This window comes from Thunnus thynnus, chromosome 17 (genome assembly GCF_963924715.1).
Source record: "Thunnus thynnus chromosome 17, fThuThy2.1, whole genome shotgun sequence".
Taxonomy (NCBI): domain Eukaryota; kingdom Metazoa; phylum Chordata; class Actinopteri; order Scombriformes; family Scombridae; genus Thunnus; species Thunnus thynnus.
The window spans coordinates 18,189,350-18,214,341 of NC_089533.1; the positions used below are offsets into that span (position 1 = coordinate 18,189,350).

The 24,992-nt window shown below is 37.0% G+C and overlaps 2 protein-coding genes and 2 gene segments (V, D, J or C); all 4 read right to left on the bottom strand.

The window, feature by feature from the left end:
* Window positions 1-5,521: 5,521 nt before the first annotated feature.
* On the bottom strand, window positions 5,522-17,514 carry LOC137168336 (Ig heavy chain V region 6.96-like). The segment is given in 3 exon segments: window positions 5,522-5,657; window positions 16,376-16,590; window positions 17,506-17,514. Coding segments are annotated over 3 exon segments (360 nt in total).
* On the bottom strand, window positions 11,090-11,622 carry LOC137201478 (Ig heavy chain V region 5A-like). The segment is given in 2 exon segments: window positions 11,090-11,397; window positions 11,482-11,622. Coding segments are annotated over 2 exon segments (351 nt in total).
* LOC137168226 (uncharacterized) lies at window positions 12,029-13,012 on the bottom strand (the record flags this gene model as incomplete). Its single annotated transcript, XM_067570753.1, has 2 exons — window positions 12,029-12,222; window positions 12,445-13,012. Coding segments are annotated over 2 exons (684 nt in total), but the record flags the coding sequence as incomplete, so codon positions are not given.
* A 1,865-nt stretch (window positions 17,515-19,379) lies between the features above and the next one.
* Window positions 19,380-24,992, bottom strand: part of LOC137168337 (uncharacterized) — an 85,189-nt gene continuing 79,576 nt past the window's right edge. Inside the window, exons 2-4 of the mRNA XM_067570878.1 lie at window positions 21,985-22,297; window positions 20,612-20,673; window positions 19,380-19,693 (exon numbers count right to left, since the gene is read on the bottom strand). Coding sequence (XP_067426979.1) covers window positions 19,380-19,693; window positions 20,612-20,673; window positions 21,985-22,297 — 689 coding nt within the window. The remainder of the gene's footprint in view (window positions 19,694-20,611; window positions 20,674-21,984; window positions 22,298-24,992) is intronic.

Here is a 24,992-nt window from a genome sequence, read left to right on the forward strand (position 1 = left end):
CCATGTAGACAGGAGGACCAATCAGGTTCTTTCCCTTTACCATGTGACCTCACTGCTCTATGACTGTGTGTCAGGTGGAGAAGCAGGAGTGGACCCAAACGCAGAGGCCAGAATGCAGATTAGATGAAATAATCTCCTTTAATCATGGATAGTCATGAAACAGGCAAACAGAGCTGAACAGAACTAGACGACACAAAACGAATGATCCAACAAGGACTGAACAGAAAACCAGAACTTAAAAAGAAACTGAACTAACGAGGAGATGAGGTGCAGGTGGGGAGATGGGTGGAGAACTCAGGTGAGGGGAGTGAACATACAGGGAGCTGATAGGCTGAGGAAACACAGGGAGCAGGGCAGGGCTGACGAGGCTAACACAGGGCAGGTGTGGGGAAAACAGAGCAGGGCAGGGCTAACGAGTCCAAATGCAGGGCAGGTGTGGAGGAGTACATGAACACACAAGGGAAACAGAGAACAAAAACCCAGAAAACAAACTCAACGCCACCTACACTAACCCATCCAAGACTAATGATGCAGTCCTCTAAACCCACCACTCAAATCATAAACAAAACCATATGACCAGAAGGACTGACAACAGAAGTGAAACACGAGAAACTCCAAAGAACACAAAAAGTCCAGAAGAACAAAGTCCAAGCAAGATGTGACACTGTGGTTAAAGGAGCTGAAAATATTATGAATTGTTGTTAAATCTTAAGTTTTGAGACCTGCAAACTGATTATTTTATCAGAATAATTATGTATGACACTGAAACAAACACCAACTGAGTCTAAAGTCAGTTTTTTTATCTTGTTTGAACTCAGTAAGAAGCAGATATTTACCTTCATCTACCATGCTATTCAGCAAGCTTTCTAAGTTTAATTACTTTATTATCATATTATTATTACTGATTTAAGTTGCTATGACTACTTCAAAAATGACAGCATTGAAAGCCAAAATGTTAATATGTAAGAATATGAGATACATTCAGGCTGCTACAGTAGCTGTTGATGCTAACGCTATCTGCATGCTGCTAACTGGGTTTGTGTCTGTTTAATGTTATTACTTGAGTCCTGCAGCAGACACAGTGATGACAGTGATGACATTCACAGTTCAGACACTGACAGAGACCCCAGTTTGTCAAAAAAGAAGTAACAAACAAAAAAGTAAATTTGAAATGCTCTGAAAAGAAGAGCAGCAGACAGACAGCAGCAAAAGACCAACAACAAAACAAACCAAATAAATGGATGGCCATAACATTAACCTATCATACTGTCGAGTTATCAAGGACAGTGAGGAAAATGAGCTACTTCCTGGCAGCAACTCCTATGGTCTGCCCACCAGACTGATGCGGTCTGTCTGATACCCAACGATTTGCACTGTGGACCAACATAGCTATTATACATTTTGATGTGAGACTGGGTTGCCTCATGCCTAAACCTAAGCAACCTAACTAACAAACGAAACAAGTCCTAGCCAATCAGAGGCAGAGTAGGGCGAGTAAATCTGTCGCCATCCTGAGGAAAAAAATTCTGCCTCCAGCATGAGAAAGTTCTATCTGCAGTCTTGCACTAACGTTAGCTTGTAACACTTTCGTCTCCTTGTGGACTTGTGTCTCTCATTGGCTATTGTGGTCCTGCTTGAAAAGTAGTGTCGTAATCATCCAGATTTTAACTCCTAAATATCAAACATGTTTGAAATTATCGGGGCGGCCCTGATGAGTCTGCAAGCAGTTCTGGAGGTTTAAGATTGGATCTGTAAACTCCTCACATTAGCAGATAATCTGGGCAGAACATGAGTGCTGACCGTGGTCCCAGACCAGATTTTTCCTCTGATTGTCTGGAGGGGTGAATCGGGGATAAATCAGCCCAGAACTCCTGTAGTCTGAGCCTGCAATAAGACATCTCCATCTACATAACTAGAAAGACAAGCTGAGTACATTTTGAGAAGTTTAAGTATTATTATTAGATAATAAGATTAGATATGTTTTAAAATGAGGATTGATGTTTCTAAAATTGAACAGCTTCAGTTATACTGTAGTATTCACATTATAATAAATACATCGGGGGTCAAAGACATTCTTCAATAACAGAAAATATATGTACAAATATTTTAATTTACTCACTGTAAGTATGTATGTATTGTATTTGCTGCAAAAAGAAATACAGTGACAGCAGTCAGGATCATGTAAATAGTGTGAAAACCTAATCTTGCATAAAAGATTTAACGGTTTCAGTGTTTGCAGGTGTTTGAAGCCACAGACATGGAGCCTCGAGATAAACAGCTGCTCAGGAACTGAAACCTGTGTGACGATATGCAAAAAACTAAATCTTCTAACTTAGAAGAAAACTATTTTAGTTCATGCATTGATGAAATACTTTCTTTAGCAATAATCATCACATTTTGCCTTTATCTGTGGTGGTTACAGATGTGTTATGAATAAAAAACTAAATCAACTATAAAGCAGGTGGTTGACAAAGTAAACACTGTAAAAATAACCAAAACAAATAAATAAATAAATAAAGACACAATTTATGTGAATCTGATCCTGCCTGTGATGGATATAGCTTCCTTTTCCTCATATTCTGATTTAGAAAACTTTATTGCCTGTTTTATTCTGTGAATGTGGAGATAAGTCAGACAGATAAGTAGAGGTGGAAGACGTATAAATGTTTGCATTTCCTCTTCACAGGAAGGAGAGAATCAGATTGATCACTGTACTGACACATTTGTAGAAAAAACAGGAGTAAGAAAACCTTATATTAATCCATTCACCTACTGAACTCTATCACACATTACTGCTGAGAGAAGAACCATATAAGAAAGGAGGACGATAAGGAGGACATTGTTTTAGATCAAAAATCCCAGGAAGTGTTTGTTACTGCAGGATTTGTTGTTTATGTGACTTTAATTACACTCTCACAAACACAAGAATAAACAGTCAGATAAGTAGAGGTGGAAGACATCAAGGTTTTGCATTGATCCTCCTTGCAGGGAGGAAACAACTGGATTGGATTTGTCCATCATTTAGACCTGTTGTTTGTTGAACTCAGATTATTACAATGTATAGTCAGAGTCGTGACTCAATCAAATTAATTAATACTTTTATGCGATGTGAATTTAAAATTTGCCCTGAATTTGATTCAGAAGTTACATTTTTTTGGTCTGATTTTTGATTTGTTGTCAGGAAATAGATTTTTATTGTATTTTTTTTTTTTTTTTTTTTTTAAGTAATAACATTTCAAAAGAAAAATCCCAAAACAGTGCACACTACAAGCAAAAACTGTACTGGAAACAACTACTGGAAAGTTAACCATATACAAAAAAAGTTTTCAGCCAACTCTGAATTGCTGGATGCCAGAGTCTCCCTAGAACAAATGAGCAAAATAATTTCTGTTCTTATCATGACACAAAATCTTAGTTTTGGCAAAAATAAATACTTAATAGGATATATGATATGCTGCTTTCCTATCTCAAACAAGGTCTACAAGGTGATTTTCATACTGTACATGAACTGAAACCAATGATTGATTGAACATCTAAACATTGATAAATGCATTGAAGATGAAGAATGAAGATGACGGGTTCTAGTGTGTTTTTTTCTCCAGCTCACAAAAACAGGAAAAAAAACAAAAACAGGAAGTTGGTTGATCATTAAAAAAGCTTAATTTTCTATAGTTTTACATAGACATGATACATGATACATGTCACAGGGAAGCCCTGTGCCCTTAAGGCACATATGCCACACACACACACATGCATCAGCAGCCCTCTCCTCTCAATCTTACTGTTGGTCAGAGATTTTTATCCCAAAGTTTGTTTGCTTAGTGTGTAGGTGTTTGCTAACATTGACTTGCATTGACAATGCACACATTTAAAATGTTGTGGTAAAAAAGAAGACACATTGTAGTTGTGTTATAAGTACTCAGTTTATTGAGTTTAAATTGTGCTTCAGCTGTTTTCTCTGCTGTGCTTTCTCTTCCTCTGTCAGACCAGGAACTGGCAAACTGGAGCCAGTGCAGTTCATCTGGTTAAGTAGAGGGGTTCTCAGGGGAAGAGACTAAGTGTGGTAGAGTGGGAGGGGTGTTTTGCCTCTTTTGGGGTATTTGACTGTTAAAGTACTCTTTTTAAGGAAAAACACATTTTAGACTAAACTTCAATGAATTTCTATTTGACAGTATATTGTTATTTAACACTGCTGTCCTCGTTAGTGTTTTGTAAGAGATAATTGATATTGTTCTCTTGAGTAGGTGGAGTCCACCTGTATAAGAGGGAGAAGTCTGGGATGACTCGAGGCTTTTCTGGTCATACAGAGACAGACACAGCTTCAGTCTGCAGCTCCTGCCTTGGGCCTAATCTCAGGGGATATAATCAAAGTGCAGTTTAGAGTTGATTTCTTTATTTGTGTGTGTGTATTCTCCTATTTTTGAGAAAAGGGTTATTTTTTCAGACTGCACAACCATTGACTCTGGCTGGATGAGATCAATACTGTACACACCTTTGGAAAGAGAAATCAACATTATCTCCATCATTCATCTGACTATTCAGTGTTTCTAATGTGTTTATTAGTGTGAATCCACTGAAAGCTCCTCACAGGATCCAGCTGCCAGCAGCAGCATCAGAGCTGCAGAGAACATGGTTGATGTTGAAGCTGAACTGATGTGAGCTCTTCTGTCCTCTCACTGACACACACACACACACACACATCACTTCCTTATGAGTCACATTTATTTGCATATCGTTGAATTAATAATTATCTATTTCTTGTTACTTCTATTTTTCACTTTGAGGTGAAGAGTTCAGTCTTTCTTATCAAGTTTCCAGACTGAATATATAGTGTGTACTATGATATATTGTTAATTTAGTGAACTTAAAATGGTGCTACGATTTTATTTAAAATGAATTACCATTTATTCATGTATTATTGTAGATAAACTGATTTTAGTCTAATACTGAGTGTTGCATGGATAAGATTTTGTGTAATAATGGATAAAAACACATTATCATCCACAAAAATCATTAATAAATATTTATCAAAATCTGTCTTTGGTGAGTCTACTGTGAATGAACTGAAAGTTATAAATAGTCTCACAAGGATATGTATCTGTAATTTTAATTAAACATTTATTACTGTATATGTAAATTCATCATTTGCCAAGCATTCAGGAGCTGTGTGGAGGTTTGGAGTTTTACATATACTTTTTTGTTGTATCAGTGTTGCACATGTTTGAAGCCACAGACATTTAGAGCCTCTAGAGAGCTGCTCAGATACTGAAATTCAAGTTAAAAATAAATAAATAAAAATGTTGCTTTATGTAAGAAGACAATTAAAATCTTTCTGAAGAACTGTTGTTAGGATTCTTTGTTTAAAAACCCAATTAGCATATTATTGGTTCCAAGAAGGTGTTTGGGTGTGAAGGAATGACATCATTTACTTGAACTAACTGAACTGACAACATTATTCATGTGAGTTAAAGGGGGTCTGATGAGTATTGTAGGATTTTGTACAGCTGCTCAACCAACTCAGTCACTGTGAGTCTCGAGCACAATAATAAACAGCAGAATCTTCAGTCTTCAGACTGTTCATCTGCAGATACAGCTGCTCTCTGCTGTTGTCTCTGGAGATGGTGAACCGGCCTTGAACTGACTGAGAGTAGTATTTGCTACTACCACCACCACTACTGATAAGTGCAATCCACTCCAGTCCTTTTCCAGGAGCCTGTCTGATCCAGGCCATCCAGTTGCTACTGAATGACAATCCAGATGTTGTACAGGTCAGTTTGTGGGATTCTCCAGGCTTTTTAACTGCTGGTTCAGATTCTGTCAGAGTCTGACCATCAACACCTGACAAGACAGAAAAAGGAAAATAATCAGTTTCTTTAAGCTGGTAACTTTTTAACAACAACTTCAACTCAAGATCAGTGAAGATCTTCACCTGCCCAGCAGATAGTTAAAAGCAGCAGTCCTGTCCTATAGTCCATCATGTTAAACTGTGTGTCCACTGTTCTCTGTCATCCTCTCTGCAGTCAGATAAGTAGGGGTGGAAGACATCAAGGTTTTGCATTGACTCCTCCTCACAGAGAGCAGAGAACTGGATTGATCTTTTGAAATTTTGCAATACTGAATTAATATATTAATACATTTTAACAGAAACAAAAGTATCAAAGTAACTCTTTAATACATTTTATTCATGTTATTCTTTGTTTTGTTTTTTCTCTCAAAATGTCATATATTCAGGATGTCAGAGAACATAAAACCCCAATAAGCAAAAATTGAAGAAAACTGACAAGAATACATGAAAAATAACAACTCCTCAGTACATGGATGTTATTAATACCCATCTTCTTTAGTCATTAAAAATAAAATGTCCAACGTGAAACATAACTCTGTTTCTTGTGTCAAACAAATATCAGTGAAAACTACAGTAACCAGTTTGTCTCTCTCTCTGCAGTCGGATCAGTAAAGGTGGAAGACAACCAAGTTTTGAACTGACTCGTCCTCACAGACAAAACAATGATGGAAGAATTGCAACACCAGTTAAATGAATTTTGATTTAGTTCATCTAAATTTGAAAATTGTACTTAATCAGAATTCTCTTCAAAAGTTGAATTTTGTTTTGCAAATTTGAGTTACAACCAACTTGTGTTGTTGGATATCAGAGTTTCCCCCAACAAACACATATTTTTAACACACTTGCAACTGAATTATCGTGACATAAAATAACTTCACTAAAACATGAGATGACATTATGTTTTGTATTTATTAATCTTAATCTCATCCACCAGGAGATAATTTGGGGAAATGCATGTGGTAATGTTACCTCTTGTATGTCTTTTTCATAAAAATAAAAGTTTAGACAAAAATAACATTATTATTGATTTTTTTTGTCATAAGAATACACACTGTGACATAATACTAATTAAAACATTAAAGTATATACAGTGCCACGAATCAATTCATGTTACAAATAAATGAACAACATATTTTATACTTTCATACTATAGGTTTTTACATTACATACATTATGGTTTCTTTCTGTTTATTCTTTCCTTTTCATGACAGTGAACTGGTGTTGAAATCATTAGTGGTCTGAGGGCTCCTCCTCTGGTGACTTCATGTTACAAGTGTTCAGGCACTGAGGGGTTTTTGTTCAGGTCTGCTGATGGTTTGTGTTATTGTGGGTCTCTGGCACAGTAATACACAGCAGTGTCTTCAGGCTGCACATTCTGTCCGTTTAGAGTCACTCTGTTGCTGGAAGAGTCTAAGTCGATACTGAACTTGTTCTTTAGTGAATTTTTGTAGTATGAATTTCCAGTATATCTACTTCCAATCTACTCCAATGCTTCTTGTCTGATCCAAGCTGTCCAATAGCTGCTAACAGAATAGGAGACCTGACAGTATATATATTATATTTTTTTCTGATGAAATGTAACTAACTTAAAGCTCAGTCATACATCAGTGGTACTCAGATGACTGTGTGTTGCGTAATTGTGAATTAGTTGACCTGAGGACATTAATAATGTGAGACTGAGAGTCACAAATGAATTTTTGTACATTTCAACGCCATGAACATGTCAAACAGTTGTATCAGGCTTTAGCTCAGTACAGGGTTCAAGAAAAGCAGATCTGAGTGTTTCCTTATTGCAAAAGCAAAGAGAGAAACTTGACACTGACCTCTAGTGATTCTGTAAAGGAAACTACAACTTTTTATCCCCTCATATTATGATTCCACATAATGTATAGACATATTGTTGTCTTAATTTACAGAAATATTTTTTTAAACATCTCTATTATTATTTGTAGTAGTTTTTATTTTCTTTATTTCACACCCAGACAAATGTATCATGAAGTTTGATGTTTCTCATGTTTAGTAAAGAATATTGTTGAGGAACACACAACTTTAAGTAATGCAGAGACAAATGTTGCTGTAATTCATTATTAAACATTCTGTATTACTAAATGCTAGCAGCCCAGAAGATGAGTACTGTAGGATTTTGTACAGCTGCTCAACCAACTCCAGCCAGCAGAATCTTCAGTCTTCAGACTGTTCATCTGCAGATACAGCTGCTCTCTGCTGTCGTCTCTGGAGATGGTGAACCAGCCTTGAACTGACTGAGAGTAGTATGTGTCGCTACCACCATCACTGATAAGTGCAATCCACTCCAGTCCTTTTCCAGAAGCCTGTCTTATCCAACCCATCCAGTGGTTGCTGAAGGTGAATTCAGATGTTGTACAGGTCTATCGGTGGGATTCTCCAGGCTTTTTAACCGCTGGTTCAGATTCTGTCAGAGTCTGACCATCAACACCTGTCAAGACAGAAAAAAGAGTCTAACATGCATCAAGTTGGTAATACAAATGTAAATATGTCAAATAAAGATCTGTGGAAATCTTCACCTGCCCAGCAGATAGTTAAAAGCAGCAGTCCTGTCCTATAGTCCATCATGTTAAACTGTGTGTCCACTGTTCTCTGTCATCCTCTCTGCAGTCAGATAAGTAGAGGTGGAAGACATCAAAGTTTTGCATTGACTCCTCCTCACAGGGAGAGAGAACCAGATTGGATTTGACCATTAGACCTGTTGTTTGTTGGACTCAGACATAATGTGCAGTGAGGGTTATGACCCTAGACAAATAAATTTGATTTGTGCAGTTTGAATTCATGTAGAATTTTGATTATGTGTCCCAGTCTACCAGTAAGCTATGACAATGTGACAGTGAGCCAGCATTCACCATATCAGGAACCTTAAAGATCTGATATTATGGCCTTTTTTGACTCATTTTTATAAATACCAAGTCTATTTTAAACATATCTGTAACATTTTATTTACCAAAAGTTGTTTAGATTTCTCTAAATCCATCTGTCCTTATAGTCCAGATTCACCTCTGTCCTCCAACAGGCTGTTTCAGAAACTATTTACATAAAATCAGCATTATTACTGGCAAGCTACTCCGACTGGCTGGAGGTGTGGCCCCCACCTTCACCCCAGCCAATCAGAATACTACCTAATGAATAATGCAGTTCCCTTATGCCGCATCTTTACATGGAGTAATGGCTGCTGCTGGAAACATGAGACAGTATATTGCAGTCTATGAACTGGAGTCTGATCATGAATACTGTTCATCATGCTGTTGAGCAGTTGAGATTTTAACAAGATGCTTCAGAACGGCAAGATTGCATCTAAGTTTCATAACAAAGCAAAAGTATTTTTTCGACAGGTCACTAGCTTAGCTTCAGCACAGATATATTAAATACCTTCAACTGAGTGGAAAGAAACAATGTTTATGAGTGAACTTGTTTTAAAACTTCATCCAGAGATTGAAGATGAAAAAGTTGAAAATCCTCTGAAGTACTGAGTCTTGTTAAGCAGACAGTTGGAACACACACACACACAATCACTTCCCAATGATGGAGGGAAGATTGTCTCCAAAAATGAATTTCAGCCATTCCTGATGTAAACATCTGGACGAAATGCAAACTCCGACTAAAGAGGTTACGGCAGTGGTGGGCTCATGCTAAAGCTTCCTAGCATATTTGATTTGACTTTCTGGTGTGAAGTACAAATGAGTTCCACCTCAATGCCTCCAGCTCTTGAGCCGCAAATTTCAAAATTTCAAATAACTTAGAAAGACTGAGGAGATAGCACAGAGTAATTTTACAGCACAGGAGGTCCTCACCGTCACCCTAATCCATCCCAAAGCTCATTTTTCTTGTTTTCCACGACACCAACTCTTTAAAACTGAGGCAGCAAAATGGAATTCAGCTTTTATTCATTTTATTATTTATGACAGTAAAAACATACTATGGAGAAACAGGATGACAACATTAGATAGAGTGCAAAAATACTGTATATGAAGAACATGGATCCAGGAAGATGCCAAGCAGCTTCCAGGTGCTGCCAAACACTGGTAGGCCCTGGACCACACAACCTTGTCTCTACCTCAGAGACCTGGAGAGCACAGACTACACATACAAACAAGAGGCAAAAACTCAGAGATACTGTGCACCGATTAATTATTTTAATCACTATAAAGGTTTAATAAAGTATAGTGGTGTTTAATTTTCACTGTAATATATGTTTCATAGAATATCACTGATTTTAATGTCCAATCTAAATTGATTGAAACAGTTACTGTTAAAATAAGCTTCTAATAGTTTTCATAACCCTTTAGTGGAAAACTTTGTAAGTTGTCTTGTTGAAAAATGTGTTGCCCATACTCATCTCTAGCATTTGGTTCAAGTTTAGGTCAGTTCAAGGCCAAAGGAGCCAAAAAAAAACAGAAGAGAATCAGATTTTCATAAACAGATTGTTTCTTCCTTGACTGGGCAGAAAAATCACTCTAGGCATGTAAGCTGTTTATGGTGCCATTTTCAAAGGTAATCTTTTTCTCTTTTTTTAGTTTAGCTTTTGAAGTCTTACTGAACAGAATGATGTCAAGGAATATCTTCAAAAAAAAAAGATGTACTTTGTAATATATTTATTAAACCATTTCAGACAAAGTTGAGATGTACATTAATAGTAAAGGTAATATTACTAACACTTTTTTAACAAAACTGAATATTGTCATGAAATACAATGTTTTCTGGTTATAATTTGTTGTATATATAAGATATGTATATGTTGTATAAATAGGATAATTAAGTTATTCCATTAAATGTTTTTGAAATTATTGTCAGAATACTGCTAATACTGGTGATAATGATTTAAAAAGCCATTTTTGTCTTTGGAATTCCTCTCATCATTTTTTCTTTCTTCAAATGAATTAACCCTTCAGTGTTTTTTATCAGGGTTACAGGTAAATTAAAGTAAATTATTGTAATATCTCAGTGGATATATGTTCTGAATATTAATTTAAGATTTATTATGTTTTGGACTTTATGGAAACTGAATTATCTGAATTTTATTATATTTTCTCATAAACTTAGTAAGTTGTGAATTTGGAATTTATCAGAAAGCACGATTCAATGACTGTTTCCTGCTATTGTAACAGTGAACTGGTGTTGAAATCATTAGTGGTCTGAGGGCTCCTCTCTGGTGGCTTCATGTTACAAGTGTTCAGGCACTGAGGGGTTTTTGTTCAGGTCTGCTGATGGTTTGTGTTATTGTGGGTCTCTGGCACAGTAATACACAGCAGTGTCTTCAGGCTGCACATTCTGTCCATTTAGAGTCACTGTTTTGCTGGAAGAGTCGAAGTTGATACTGAACTTGTTCTTTAGTGAATCTTTGTAGTATGTGGTGCATCCAACACATCCGCTTCCAATCCACTCCAGTCCTTTCCCTGCAGGCTGTCTGATCCAAGCTGTCCAATAGCTGCTGAGAGAATAAGAGACCTGACAGGTGATGGTCAGACGTTGACCTGGCTGCACAGTCACTGAGGCTGGCTGTGTCAACTGTTCACACTTCACACCTGTTGAAAGAAGAAAATATTTGTGACAAAATATCAAAATAAAGAAGAACTGCTGACTATGACAAATCCAGAATCCAGACTCACAGGATCCAGCAGCCAGCAGCAGCAGCAGAGCTACAGAGAACATGGTTGATATTGAAGGTGATCTGATGGGAGCTTCTCTTCTTCTGCTGCAACTGACAGCATGATATCAAGTGTTTATAGCAGACTGTGAGGAAGTTCACTTTGCATAAAGAAGAACGCTGACAGGCTATAAAAGAAGGATGAACTGTCCTTTTGAAAGTAATCAAAAACTGAAATTATATTATGAGCAAGTATTTTATTACATATTGTACATTAAAAATATATTATTATTTAAACATAATAGATATCTGGAACTCGAAGTTTTTTATGTATTTTTATGTTTAATTGAACAGAATTGTAGGTTTAATTGTACAGGGAAGTAATATTCATGCACACATATCATAACAAATACATACAGATATTCCAAATGTATATTGTCTAAAAACTGAAATGTGATTGCTAATACAGCAAAAGTAACAGATACAAGAGTTACACAAGTAGATGTATAACTATAGTAGTTTTACTGAAACTATGTTTCTCTGAGTGTGTTGATGATGTTGAGCTGAAGTTTATTCTGTGAAAATCAAGGAAAAATATTGACTTGGTTTAACATGATGAGTTCTGTACAGTGATGCTCCCTCCTGTGTCACTGTGAGTTTCGAGCACAATAATAAACAGCAGAGTCTTCAGTCTTCAGACTGTTCATCTGCAGATACACCTGCTCTCTGTTGTTGTCTCTGGAGATGGTGAACTGGCCTTTAACTCACTCAGAATAGTAGATGTAGCTACTGGTCTCACTGATGGTAGCAACCCACTCCAGTCCTTTTCCAGCAGCCTGTTTGATCCAGACATCCCAGTAATGGCTACTGAACCCTGAATATGTGCAGATCAGTCTGTGAGATTCTCAAGACCTTTTAACCACTGATTCAGACTCAGTCAGTGTTTGACCCTCAGCACCTACAGAAAGTTAAACTGCTCATTAGCTACTGTCATGCAGCCATAACATCTTTATACCAGGTTTGTCAGAAAAACAACGTTTGTTCTTACCTGTCCAGTTAATTGACAGGATGAGAAAAACAACCAAATAATCAGGTCTGATCATTGTAGTTTTATTCCAAATCATATCTTCTACTGCCACCTGTGGGTCTTTGTAAAAACTTCGTCTGTGGAGTTTTTGTAAAGCCTCTCTGCTTACTTTAACCAGTGTGTATTTGGCACAGTAATACACAGCAGAGTCCTCCGACTTTAAGTTGGACAGTCTCAGATACACCATGTTGTTGCTGTTATTTCTGGTGATTTCTATTCGTCCTTGCACACTGCTGGAATATTCAGTTCCACTTGCATCGCCATAAATGAGCCCCATCCATCCCAGTGCTTTTCCTGCAGGTTGTCTGATCCAGTTCATACTGCAGCAGCTAAATGTGAAGCCAGATCCCCTGCAGGAGAGACTGAGAGTCTCTCCAGGCTTTTTCACTACTGAACTGGGAGGAATGGACTCTGTATTCTGACCTGTACAACCTGATGAGATGAAAGGAGTGATGAACCACAGAAGAAAGTGAGACAGTCATCTGGCAAGTTTTCTGGTATCAGTGACTGACCATCAGTTGATGTTGTCTGATAAAAGATAAAACATCAAGAAGCAGGAGAACTCACAGGACAGAGAGAGAGCAACCAGCAGAAGAGTGAGTGTGTTCATCATCCTGAGGCTGGAGATGTGACCTCTGATGCTCCACAAGAACAACAAGACCAGTCAGCAGGACAGAAGTACACTGCACACACTGAAGATTTGCATCAGAGTATCATGGGGAGGGAGTGGATCATTTACTGGCAGTCTGTGTTACGACCCTCAACAAACAGCTCACCCACAGAAGGCCCAACATAATTAAAAGTCAGGATTTCCCACAAATATTGAACAAATTTATTAACAAAAACAACAACCAAGTAACAAAGGCTGGTGAGCCGGCTAAAATTAACAAAAAGAAGAGGAGACACCCAGACCAGCCCACAAAGGGCCGTAGGATCTGGGCTCTCCTCTCTGACCTAAATCCACAAAACTAAACCTGACAGTAATACAGGTGCGAAAAAAAAGGCTACCGGACTCACCAACCCAAACCAAGAAACTACAAAAGGCAACTACAACATAACAGAACAAACACAAAAAAACAAGCTGCTGCTGATCAGGCTGGGAAGATGAGAGAGAGAGTCCAAGCCCTTCGTTCCCTCTTTATAGGCCCTCCCCTCAATTATCCACTCAGGCCTCCTGGGAGAGAGAGCACAAACAAAAGGATCAGTAACAGGACTATACATATCCCATCCAGCAGGGGGGGAGTATGTAACAATCTGTTATAAGTTATGACTTGTCCTTCCATGTGGAATACAATATCACATCCAGAGACTTGAGCACTTTTTTATTTATACTTTTTGAAGTTTTGTTATAGACCCAAAAATAGTCAGAAAGACTGTCTGTATGGTACATGTTAAGTTGTAATCATGTATCAATGATATGAGGGAACTTAGGGTATTTGTTCTGGCCTGCTGGTGGTTTGTATCACTGTAGAGTTTACATGCGCACAGAAATAAACAGTTGTGTCCTCAGGCTGCAGATTCAGTTAATGTCATCTTTCCATTAGAAAGGTTTGTGTGGTGAAGAACTTCTTCAAAATCCGATCCATTGGTTTTCCTTCACGCTGTCTGATCCAACCTGTTGCATAGCTGCTATCAATCAGAGTATAACCAGAGACCTGGCAGGTCATGGTCAAAGACTGTCCAGGCTGCACAACCATTGAGTCTGGCTGAATGAGATAAATACTGTACACACCTTATTAAAATAACTCAAAAGAAGAATTTGAATTGCTGACAAACACACTTAGACTGATGATGAAAGCAAAATTTTCTGTAGTTTGACTAATTACTGTAACATTAACATAAAGTTGGTGGTTTATGATTTGGATTGAATGTTGTTTATTTTCAAATAATGGCGTTTTGGGAGAGAAGCTGCATTTCTTTAGACTGATTACTTGTAAGATGATGAGCTTTTGAAGACAAGTTGGCAACTGAATTTATTTAATTAATTGAACAATTTAATGTTTAATAATGTATAATAGTGTAATTCACCGAGTTTCACTGAGTGTCATGTATCAGTGATTATAATGTCAAAGTCTTTACATAGATGGAAACAGTTGCTGCCAAATTAAATTAAGACAAACATTTAGAAAAATCTAAAGGCTGTTTCTCTCTTTACTGTAACAGTGAACTGGTGTTGAAATCATTAGTGGTCTGAGGGCTCCTCCTCTGGTGGCTTCATGTTACAAGTGTTCAGGCACTGAGGGGTTTTTGTTCAGGTCTGCTGATGGTTTGTGTTATTGTGGGTCTCTGGCACAGTAATACACAGCAGTGTCTTCTGTCACATCTTGCCTGGACTTTGGGTGTTTTTTTGGTCTTATGTTGTGTTCTGTGGGGTCTCCTGGTTTTGCATGTCTCTTTAGTCCCTCAGTTCATAGGGTTTTCTTGTATGATTTGGGTGGTGGGTTTTAGAGGATTGAATCATTAGTTTGTTGGGTTGTGTGCTTGGGTTTGTGTTTGTGGTTGGTTTTGGATGGGTTAGTATAGATGGCATTGAGTTTGTTTTCTGGGTTTTTGTTCTGTTTCCCTTGTGTGTTCATGTGCTCCTCCACACCTGCCCTGCATTTGGACTTGTTAGCCCTGCCCTGCTGTCTTCCCCACACCTGACCTGTGTTAGCCTCGTCAGCCCTGCCCCGCTCCCTGTGTGTCCTCAGCCAATCAGCTCCCTGTATGTTCATTCCCCTCTCGAGTTCTCCACCCATCTCCCCACCTGCACCTCATCTCCTTGTTAGTTCAGTTTCTTTAAGTTCGGGTTTTCTGTTCAGTCTTTGTTGGATCGTTTTGTGTTGTTCCTTCTGCTAGTTCTGTTCAGCCATGTTTACCTGTCCGTGACCATCCACTATTAAAAGAGTTTTTTATTATATCTGCATTCCGGCCTCTGCGTTTGGGTCCACTCCTGCTTCCCCGAGACTGACAGTCTTCAGGCTGCAGATTCTGTCCGTTTAGAGTCACTGTTTTGCTGAAAGAGTCTAAGTTGATTCTGAACTTGTTCTTTAGTGAATCTTTGTGGGCTGTGGTGTATCCAACACGTGCACTTCCAATCCACTCCAGTTCTTTCCCTGCAGGCTGTCTGATCCAAGCTGTCCAATAGCTGCTGAGAGAATAAGAGACCTGACAGGTGATGGTCAGACCTTGACCTGGCTGGACAGTCACAATCTGTTTTTGATGAGTCTACTCTGAATGAATTGAAAGTTATAAATACTCTCACATGATAAAAAGAATATGTATGTGTACTTTTAATAAAACATGTATTACTGTATATGTAAATTCATCCTTTTCCAACAGAAAGTGAAGTGACAAAAAAATGATGCAAAAGTACGAGTTTTCTGAGTTTTACATAAAATACTTTTTTGTTGTATCAGTGTTGCACATGTTTGAAGCCACAGACATTCAGAGCCTCTAGAGAGCTGGTCAGATACTGAAATTCAAGTTAAAAAAAATTAAAAAATGTTGCTTTAGGTAAGAAGAGAATAAAAATCTTTCTGAAGAACTGCTGTTAGGATTCTTATTTAAAAACCCAATTAGCATATTGTCAGTTCCAAGAAGGTGTTTTAGTGTGAAGGAATTACATCATTTTCCTGAACTAACTGAACTGATGACATTAATCATGTGAGTTAAAGGGGGTCTGATGAGTACTGTAGGATTTTGGTACAGCTGCTCAACCAACTCCAGTCACTGTGAGTGTCGAGCACAATAATAAACAGCAGAATCTTCAGTCTTCAGACTGTTCATCTGCAGATACAGCTGCTCTCTGCTGTTGTCTCTGGAGATGGTGAACTGGCCTTGAACTGACTGAGAGTAGTATGTGCTACTACCATCATTACTGATAATTGCAATCCACTCCAGTCCTTTCCCAGGAGCCTGTCTGATCCAGTGCATCCAGTAGTCACTGAATGTGAATCCAGATGTTGTACAGGTCAGTTTGTGGGATTCTCCAGGCTTTTTAACTGCTGGTTCAGATTCTGTCAGAGTCTGACCATCAACACCTGTCAAGACAGAAAAAAGAGCCTAACATGCATCAAGTTGGTATTACAAATGTAAATATGTCAAATAAAGATCTGTGGAAATCTTCACCTGCCCAGCAGATAATTAAAAGCAGCAGTCCTGTCCTATAGTCCATCATGTTAAACTGTGTGTCCACTGTTCTCTGTCATCCTCTCTGCACTCAGATAAGTAGAGGTGGAAGACATCAAGGTTTTGCATTGACTCCTCCTCACAGGGAGGACAGAACCGGATTGAACTTATAAAGCTTATAGTTAACTTTTAATAGAAAAAGTACCTCCTGAACTAATGTTGCTTTGTTTTGTTTTTCTCACAAAGTGCTCATAACATTCAGGATGTCAGGGGGAAAGAAAACCCCAGTAGAAATATAAGTGAAGAAAACTGATGAGAATATGTGAAAAATATGTAACTCCTCAGTATATGGATGTCATTAATACCCATCTTCTTTAGTCAATAAAAATAAAATGTCCAACGTGAAACATAAACTCTGTTTCTTGAGTAAAACAAATATCAGTGAAAACTACAGTAACCAGTTTGTCTCTCTCTCTGCAGTCGGATCAGTAAAGATGGAAGACAACCAAGTTTTGAACTGACTCGTCCTCACAGACAAAACAATGATGGAAGAATTGCAACACCAGCTAAATGAATTTTGATTTAATTGATCTAAATTTGAATATTGTACTTAATCAGAATTCTCTTCAAGTGTTGAATTTTGTGTTGCAAGTTTGAGTTACAACAAACTTGTGTTGTTGGATATCAGAGTTTCCCCCAACAAACACATATTTTTAACACACTTGCAACTGAATTATCATGACACAAAATAACTTCACTAAAACATGAGATGACATTATGTTTTGTTTTTACCAAACTTAATCTCATCCACCAGGAGATAATTTGGGGAAATGCATGTGGTAATGTTACCTCTTGCATGTCTTTTTCATAAATATAAAAGTTTAGACAAAAATAACATATTATTATTGATGTTTTCGCCATAGGAATACACACTGTGATATAATAGTAATTAAAACATTAAAGTATCTACAGCACCGTGAAATCAATTCATATTAAAAATAAATTAACAACATATTTTATGCTTTCATACTATAGATTTTTACATTACATACATTATGGTTTCTTTCTGTTTATTCTTTCCTTTTCATGACAGTGAACTGGTGTTGAAATCATTAGTGGTCTGAGGGCTCCTCCTCTGGTGGCTTCATGTTACAAGTGTTCAGGCACTGAGGGGTTTTTGTTCAGGTCTGCTGATGGTTTGTGTTATTGTGAGTCTCTGGCACAGTAATACACAGCAGTGTCTTCAGGCTGCACATTCTGTCCATTTAGAGTCACTGTTTTGCTGGAAGAGTCTAAGTCCATACTGAACTTGTTCTTTAGTGAATCTTTTTAGTATGAGGTTTGTCCAACACGCTCCATTCCAATCCACTCCAGTTCTTTCCCTGCAGGCTGTCTGATCCAAGCTGTCCGATAGCTGCTAAGAGAATAAAAGACCTGACAGGTGATGGTCAGACGTTGACCTGGCTGCACAGTCACTGAGGCTGGCTGTGTCAACTGTTGACACTTCACACTTGTTAAAAGAAGAAAATTTTGTGTGACAAATTATCAAGTTACACTGCAAAAGAAGAACTGCTGAGTATGACAAATCCAGAGAGACTCACAGGATCCAGCTGCCAACAGCAGCACCATGGACAGGGGAGTAACCACTGTTAGCGTTCTCTAAGCCATGTTTACAGTGTGATTAGTTTGTTTTCATTTTAAATATGATGTGAACTGGTTTCCTGAGAGAATTGATTCACTGTCAGCTTCTCCTGCATCAGTTTCATAATTAACTTTATAAGTATGAACACAGCATAATACTAAATAAAATGTTGTTTATACAATTTATTAACCAGCAACTGGTGATTTAAGACACCTGCATGACAAAAAGGATGAGCTGAATACATTTTGAGTATTTAAAATATCAAGCTCAAAATTTTGACATCCATCAGAATCCTGCTGTTTTGGAGGAAAACATTATTTTTAAGTTTTCGTGGAGATAATCAGCTTTTTAAAACTGTTAAACTCTTATCAACAAGAGCAGGACATTCAGAGATGATGATGATGATGATGAGGAACACTGTGTTATTAAATGTGCTGGAGGTTGTCATGTATGAGTGACTGGACAAAGAACAGCTGAAGGCATTGAAATAGTAGGAAAAAGAGACCCTGCTGCCTTTGGTTTCTAGACTTTTTCCCTTAAAACATATTTTTAAACAGTGAAATGTCTCAGTTTCAGGATTATGTGTGGATTTGGTTATTTATGGCTGATTACTTTTTCTCATATTTTTGTTTCACAACCTATAAATCACATGGAAGCGACACAAATTACCAAAATGTAAATTTTTGAATTACATGCATGATCTTCATCTTCATGTGAAGATTAACACAGAATATTTCATTATCAGCATTATGTGTAGAAGGAAATAATCTTTTTATATCTTCTGTAAACATTACTTACAAGGGAAAGTACACACAAATACATTATTTTTATTATAAAGAAAAAATACATTTCACTATTTTAATCTTATATTAAATGTAGGTTAACAACCAAATTCAGCATTCAGTCAAAGATGATAAAGTACAACTTAAATATTCAGTCAATCACGACTCAGAATCACTGACAAGAAAGATAATGTTGATTACAATTATTACTACAAGAAAACTACTACTAAAGAAATTAATGTCCTTGTTGTTTGTAAAGAGAGGAAGTAGTTTTTGTATGACTCTCCTATCACTGTCTCTCACTGCGTGTCTCTGGCGCAGTAATACACTGCTGTGTCCTCAGACTTCAGACTGTTCATCTGTAGATAGAGCTTACTGCTGGCGTCATCTCTGGAGATGGTGAATCTGCCCTGGACTGACTGGGAGTAAGAGGTAGAAGAACTAGATGTGTGTATAAAAGCAATCCACTCTGGTCCTTTTCCAGGAGCCTGTCTGACCCAGTTCATATGGTAGCTGATGAATGTGAATCCAGAGGCTGTACAGGTCAATCTGTGGGATTCTCCAGGATTTTTAACCACTGGTTCAGATTCTGTCAGAGTCTGACCATCAACACCTGTCAGGAGAAAAAAAAAACATCAAAAGAAATAAGCTGGTGACACAAAAAACTCTGTTAGATTAAAATCTGTAAATATTTTCACCTGCCCAGCAGAAATTAGAAAAATCCCCAAACAGTACAAGCTACAAGCAGAAACATAAAACACAACTAAAAACTCTACCACATATATTAAAAAAGTTTTGCTGCCAAATTGTTGAGATTCCCCCGAGACAAATTCATATGATTTCTTATCATTGTAACACAAAATCTCAAATAACTTAAGTAGACATTATATGTTGTTTACCTCAAACTAAATCTATAATGTGATTTTCATACTACAAGAACTGAAACTAATGGCTGTTTGGATATCTAAAAAACTGATGATGCAATCTCTAGAATAATAATTATTATTATTACTTATTTATGTAGAGAAGCACTATTCAATTATTCATATGTTGCATCGGACAAAAGTATTTTTAAAAAATGTTACAAAGTGACTTACTGTAAAACAAGGATAATAATAATATAAGATTAAAAAAATAACAAAATCTAAATTCTAATTATAGATGGAGTGAAATGATGAAAAAATGGATTGTATATTAATTGTGAAGCTGGATTTGCAGATAAATCCCCCTTTGAAAAATATGTTAGTGGTTGAGTCACATGGTTTCTGGGTATTTGTGCAGGTCTGTTGGTGGTTTGTATCACTGTGGGGCGATGTACACAGTAATAAACAGTAGTGTCCTCAGGCTGCAGATTCTGTCCTTTTATTGTCACTGTTCCAGCAGAAGTGTCTCTGCTGTAGCTGAACTTGTTCTTCAGAGCATTATTTTGTATCAAGCTGCCGTCTTCCCACATGTGGAAAATCCAGTCTATTGGTTTTCCCTCAGGCTGTTGCATAGCTGCTATCAGTCAGAGAATAACCAGAGACCTGACAGGTGATGGTCAAAGACTGTCCAGGCTGCACAGCCATTGAATCTGACTGGATGAGATCAATACTGTACACACCTGTGGAAAGAGAAATCAACATTATCTTCATCATTCATCTGACTATTCAGTGTTTCTAATGTGTTCATTAGTGTGAATCCACTGAAAGCTCCTCACAGGATCCAGCTGCCAGCAGCAGCATCAGAGCTGCAGAGAACATGGTTGATGTTGAAGCTGAACTGATGTGAGCTCTTCTGTCCTCTCACTGACACACAGACACACACTTCACTTCCTTATGAATCACACGTATTTGCATATTGTTGAATAAACAATTTTGTATTTCTTCTTGTTACTTATATTTATCAGTTTGAGGTGAAAGGTTCAGTCTTTCTCCTCAAGTTCCCAGACTGAATATGTACTTAAACATGATATATGATTAATTGAGTGAACTTATAATGGTGCTGCTATGATTTTATTTAAAATGACATTTGAAATAATTTACCATCTATTTATGTATCAATGTAGAAAAACTGATTTCAGTCTAATATTAAAGCTGTAAAGCTCTTGCATTCTTATGAGTAAAAGGAGAAAATGTTACATTTCTTGTCCTGTTCAGTCTTTCTTATCAAGTTTCCAGACTGAATATGTACTTAAACATGACATATGGTTAATTTAGTGAATTTATAATGGTGCTATGATTTTATTTAAAATGAAATTATATAATCTACAATTTATTCATGTATTATTGTAGATAAACTGATTGTATTCTAATATTATACTTTTCAAGGATGAGATTTTGCAATATTTGAATTTGTGTAATAATGGATGAAAACTTATTATCATCCACAAAAACATGAATAAATAGAATTAATTGAAAGTTATAAAGAGTCTAACATCTCAAAAAAGAATATGTATGTGTACTTTTAATAAAACATGTATTACTGTATATGTAAATTCATCATTTGCCAACAGAAAGTGAAGTGACAACAAAATCATGTAACAGTATGAGATCTTTGCAGCTGTGCGGAGGTTTGGAGTTTTACATAAAATACTTTTTTGTTGTATCAGTGTTGCACACGTTTGAAGCCACAGACATTCAGAGCCTCTAGAGAGCTGCTCAGATACTGAAATTCAAGTTAAAATTTTTTTTAAAAATGTTGCTTTAGGTAAGAAGAGAATTAAAATCTTTCTGAAGAACTGTTGTTAGGATTCTTTGTTTAAAAACCCTATTAGCATATTGTCGGTTCCAAGAAGGTGTTTGGGTGTGAAGGAATTACATCATTTTCTTGAACTAACTGAACTGACGACATTATTCATGTGAGTTAAAGGGGGTCTGATGAGTACTAGAGGATTTTGTACAGCTGCTCAATCAACTCAGTCACTGTGAGTCTCGAGCACAATAATAAACAGCAGAATCTTCAGTCTTCAGACTGTTCATCTGCAGATACACCTGCTCTCTGCTGTTGTCTCTGGAGATGGTGAACCGGCCTTGAACTGACTGAGAGTAGTATTTGCCACTACCACCACCACTGCTAATTTCAGCAATCCACTCCAGTCCTTTTCCAGGAGCCTGTCTGATCCAGGCCATGTAGTAGCTACTGAATGTGAATCCAGATGTTGTACAGGTCAGTTTGTGGGATTCTCCAGGCTTTTTAACTGCTGGTTCGGATTCTGTCAGAGTCTGACCATCAACACCTGTTAAGACAGAAAACAGAGCCTAACATGCATCAAGTTGGTAATACAAATGTAAATATGTCAAATAAAGATCAGTGAAGATCTTCACCTGCCCAGCAGATAGTTAAAAGCAGCAGTCCTGTCCTATAGTCCATCATGTTAAACTGTGTGTCCACTGTTCTCTGTCATCCTCTCTGCAGTCAGATAAGTAGAGGTGGAAGACATCAAGGTTTTGCATTGACTCCTCCTCACAGCAAAGAGAGAACGGGATTAAAATACTGAAAATTTGCAATAATAATTTCAATATAAAGTTTATACTTATTATCATTAAGTGTTAATAGAAAAAGTACCTCCTGAACAAATGTTGCTTTTTTTGTTTTTCTGACAAAGTGCTCATAACATTCAGGATGTCAGGGGGAAAGAAACCCCAGTGGGAATATAAGTGAAGAAAACTGATGAGAATATGTGAAAAATATGTAAAAAGAAACAGGTAAATATGTGAAAAAAGGTCAACATTAATCTACAATATACAGAGGACTAAGACACAAACGTGTTTTAATTTATAATCATTCAGACCAAGCAAATGATAGTTGTCAGTTATTAATGACATTAGTTTATTTTAATACCACAGCCTATTTAACTTATTTACAGTTTGCTAATATTTTGATCTACTGAGGTCACCTGTAATGTTTGCATCTATACTGGAGACAGATCGTACCAAAGACTGAAAGTGTTTTGTAAAGCTCTTGTATTCTCAGAGTAAAAGGAGAAAATGTTACATTTCTTGTCCTGTTCAGTCCTTCCTCTCATTGTTAGTCCAGACTGACAAAAGTAATTTATGTGGAGCCGCAAACTAAAAATAAATAAAAAATTGACATAAAGACACTTTTATGTTTCATTTCTTGTTAGATGAATAGCTTTTAAAGTGTAGTTGACCACTGAAATAATGCTGCAACAAATTCACCACTTGAAATATAAATATTGTGAGTCAGGAAGAGAGAACACTTTTTGGTAAATGCCTCCACTGAATTATTTTATATTATTATGATTGTATATTATAATAAGTCATGTTATATCTTTTTTTTACTTTTTATGGTTAAATATGATCAAATACTGTTTCCTGTTATTGTAACAGTGAACTGGTGTTGAAATCATTAGTGGTCTGAGGGCTCCTCCTCTGGTGGCTTCATGTTACAAGTGTTCAGGCACTGAGGGGTTTTTGTTCAGGTCTGCTGATGGTTTGTGTTATTGTGGGTCTCTGGCACAGTAATACACAGCAGTGTCTTCAGGCTGCACATTCTGTCCGTTTAGAGTCACTGTTTTGCTGGAAGAGTCTAAGTTGATACTGAATTTGTTCTTTAGTGAATCTTTGTAGTATGTGGTGGATCCAGCTGCTGCCATTCCAATCCACTCCAGTTCTTTCCCTGCAGGCTGTCTGATCCAAGCTGTGTAATAGCTGCTAACAGAATAAGAGACCTGACAGGTGATGGTCAGACGTTGACCTGGCTGCACAGTCACTGAGGCTGGCTGTGTCAACTGTTCACACTTCACACCTGTTAAAAGAAGAAAATATTTTGTGACAAATTATCAAAAAACAGGAAGAACTGCTGACTATGAAAAAAAAACAAAGAAACTCACAGGATCCAGCTGCCAACAGCAGCAGCAGAGCTACAGAGAACATGGTTTATGGTGAAACTGATGTGCTGTGATCTCCACTGACAGTCTGATGTGAAGTTTTTATATCTGAGAAACAAGGAGGATCACTGAGTTTGCATAGAATCAAACACATGAAGCATTAATGTTGCTCTAACTGGAGACTAATAGAAGAGTCTGATGATTGTTATTATGGAAATCACCTCTGCTTTACATATGATATTTTTATTTCATTTCTCACTCAATGAAACAACTGTTACTATTTAAATTAATGCATCTCTGCTTTTACTGTAAACTAGTATGTATGGTTGCGACCACATAATAATATTAATAACATTAAGGACTGTTGTTTGGGAAATTTTCATCATGGATAATGGAACACATATTCAGTAAAATTAGCATTGCAAAAAGTGATGATGAGCACCATGGACACAGGAGTAACCACCAACACTGTTAGCGTTCTCTAAGCCATGTTTACAGTGTGATTAGTTTGTTTTCAAATTAAATATGATGTGAACTGGTTTCCTGAGAGAACTGATTCACTGTCAGCTTCTCCTGCATCAGTCTCATAATTAACTTCAAAAGTTTGAGCACAGCATAATACTAAATAAAATGTCCTTCATACAATTTATTAATCATCAACTGGTGATTTAAGACACCTGCATGACAAAAAGGATGAGCTGAGTACATTTTGAATTATCAAAATATTAAGCTCAAACCTTTGACATCCATCAGAATCCTGCTGTTTTTGAGGAAAACATTATTTTTAAGTTTTCTTGGAGATAATCAGCTTATTAAAACTGTTAAATGTATGATCTGCATTCATGTGTTGTGGTTATTTAATAAAACAATATTTCAAAACAAACACCCAAACAGGTAAATATTCACTGTGGGAGGTTTACTATTACTGTTAACACAACACTTATCAATGAGAGCTGAAAAATTTAAATGATGAAGTTATGGAAAAGACACAACTTTTGGGGGTTTCACTGCTTCCTTTTAAAAACAAGGTGCATGTTGAAATGTTACTGTTATTCGTTCCTCGATATTCTACATATAGACA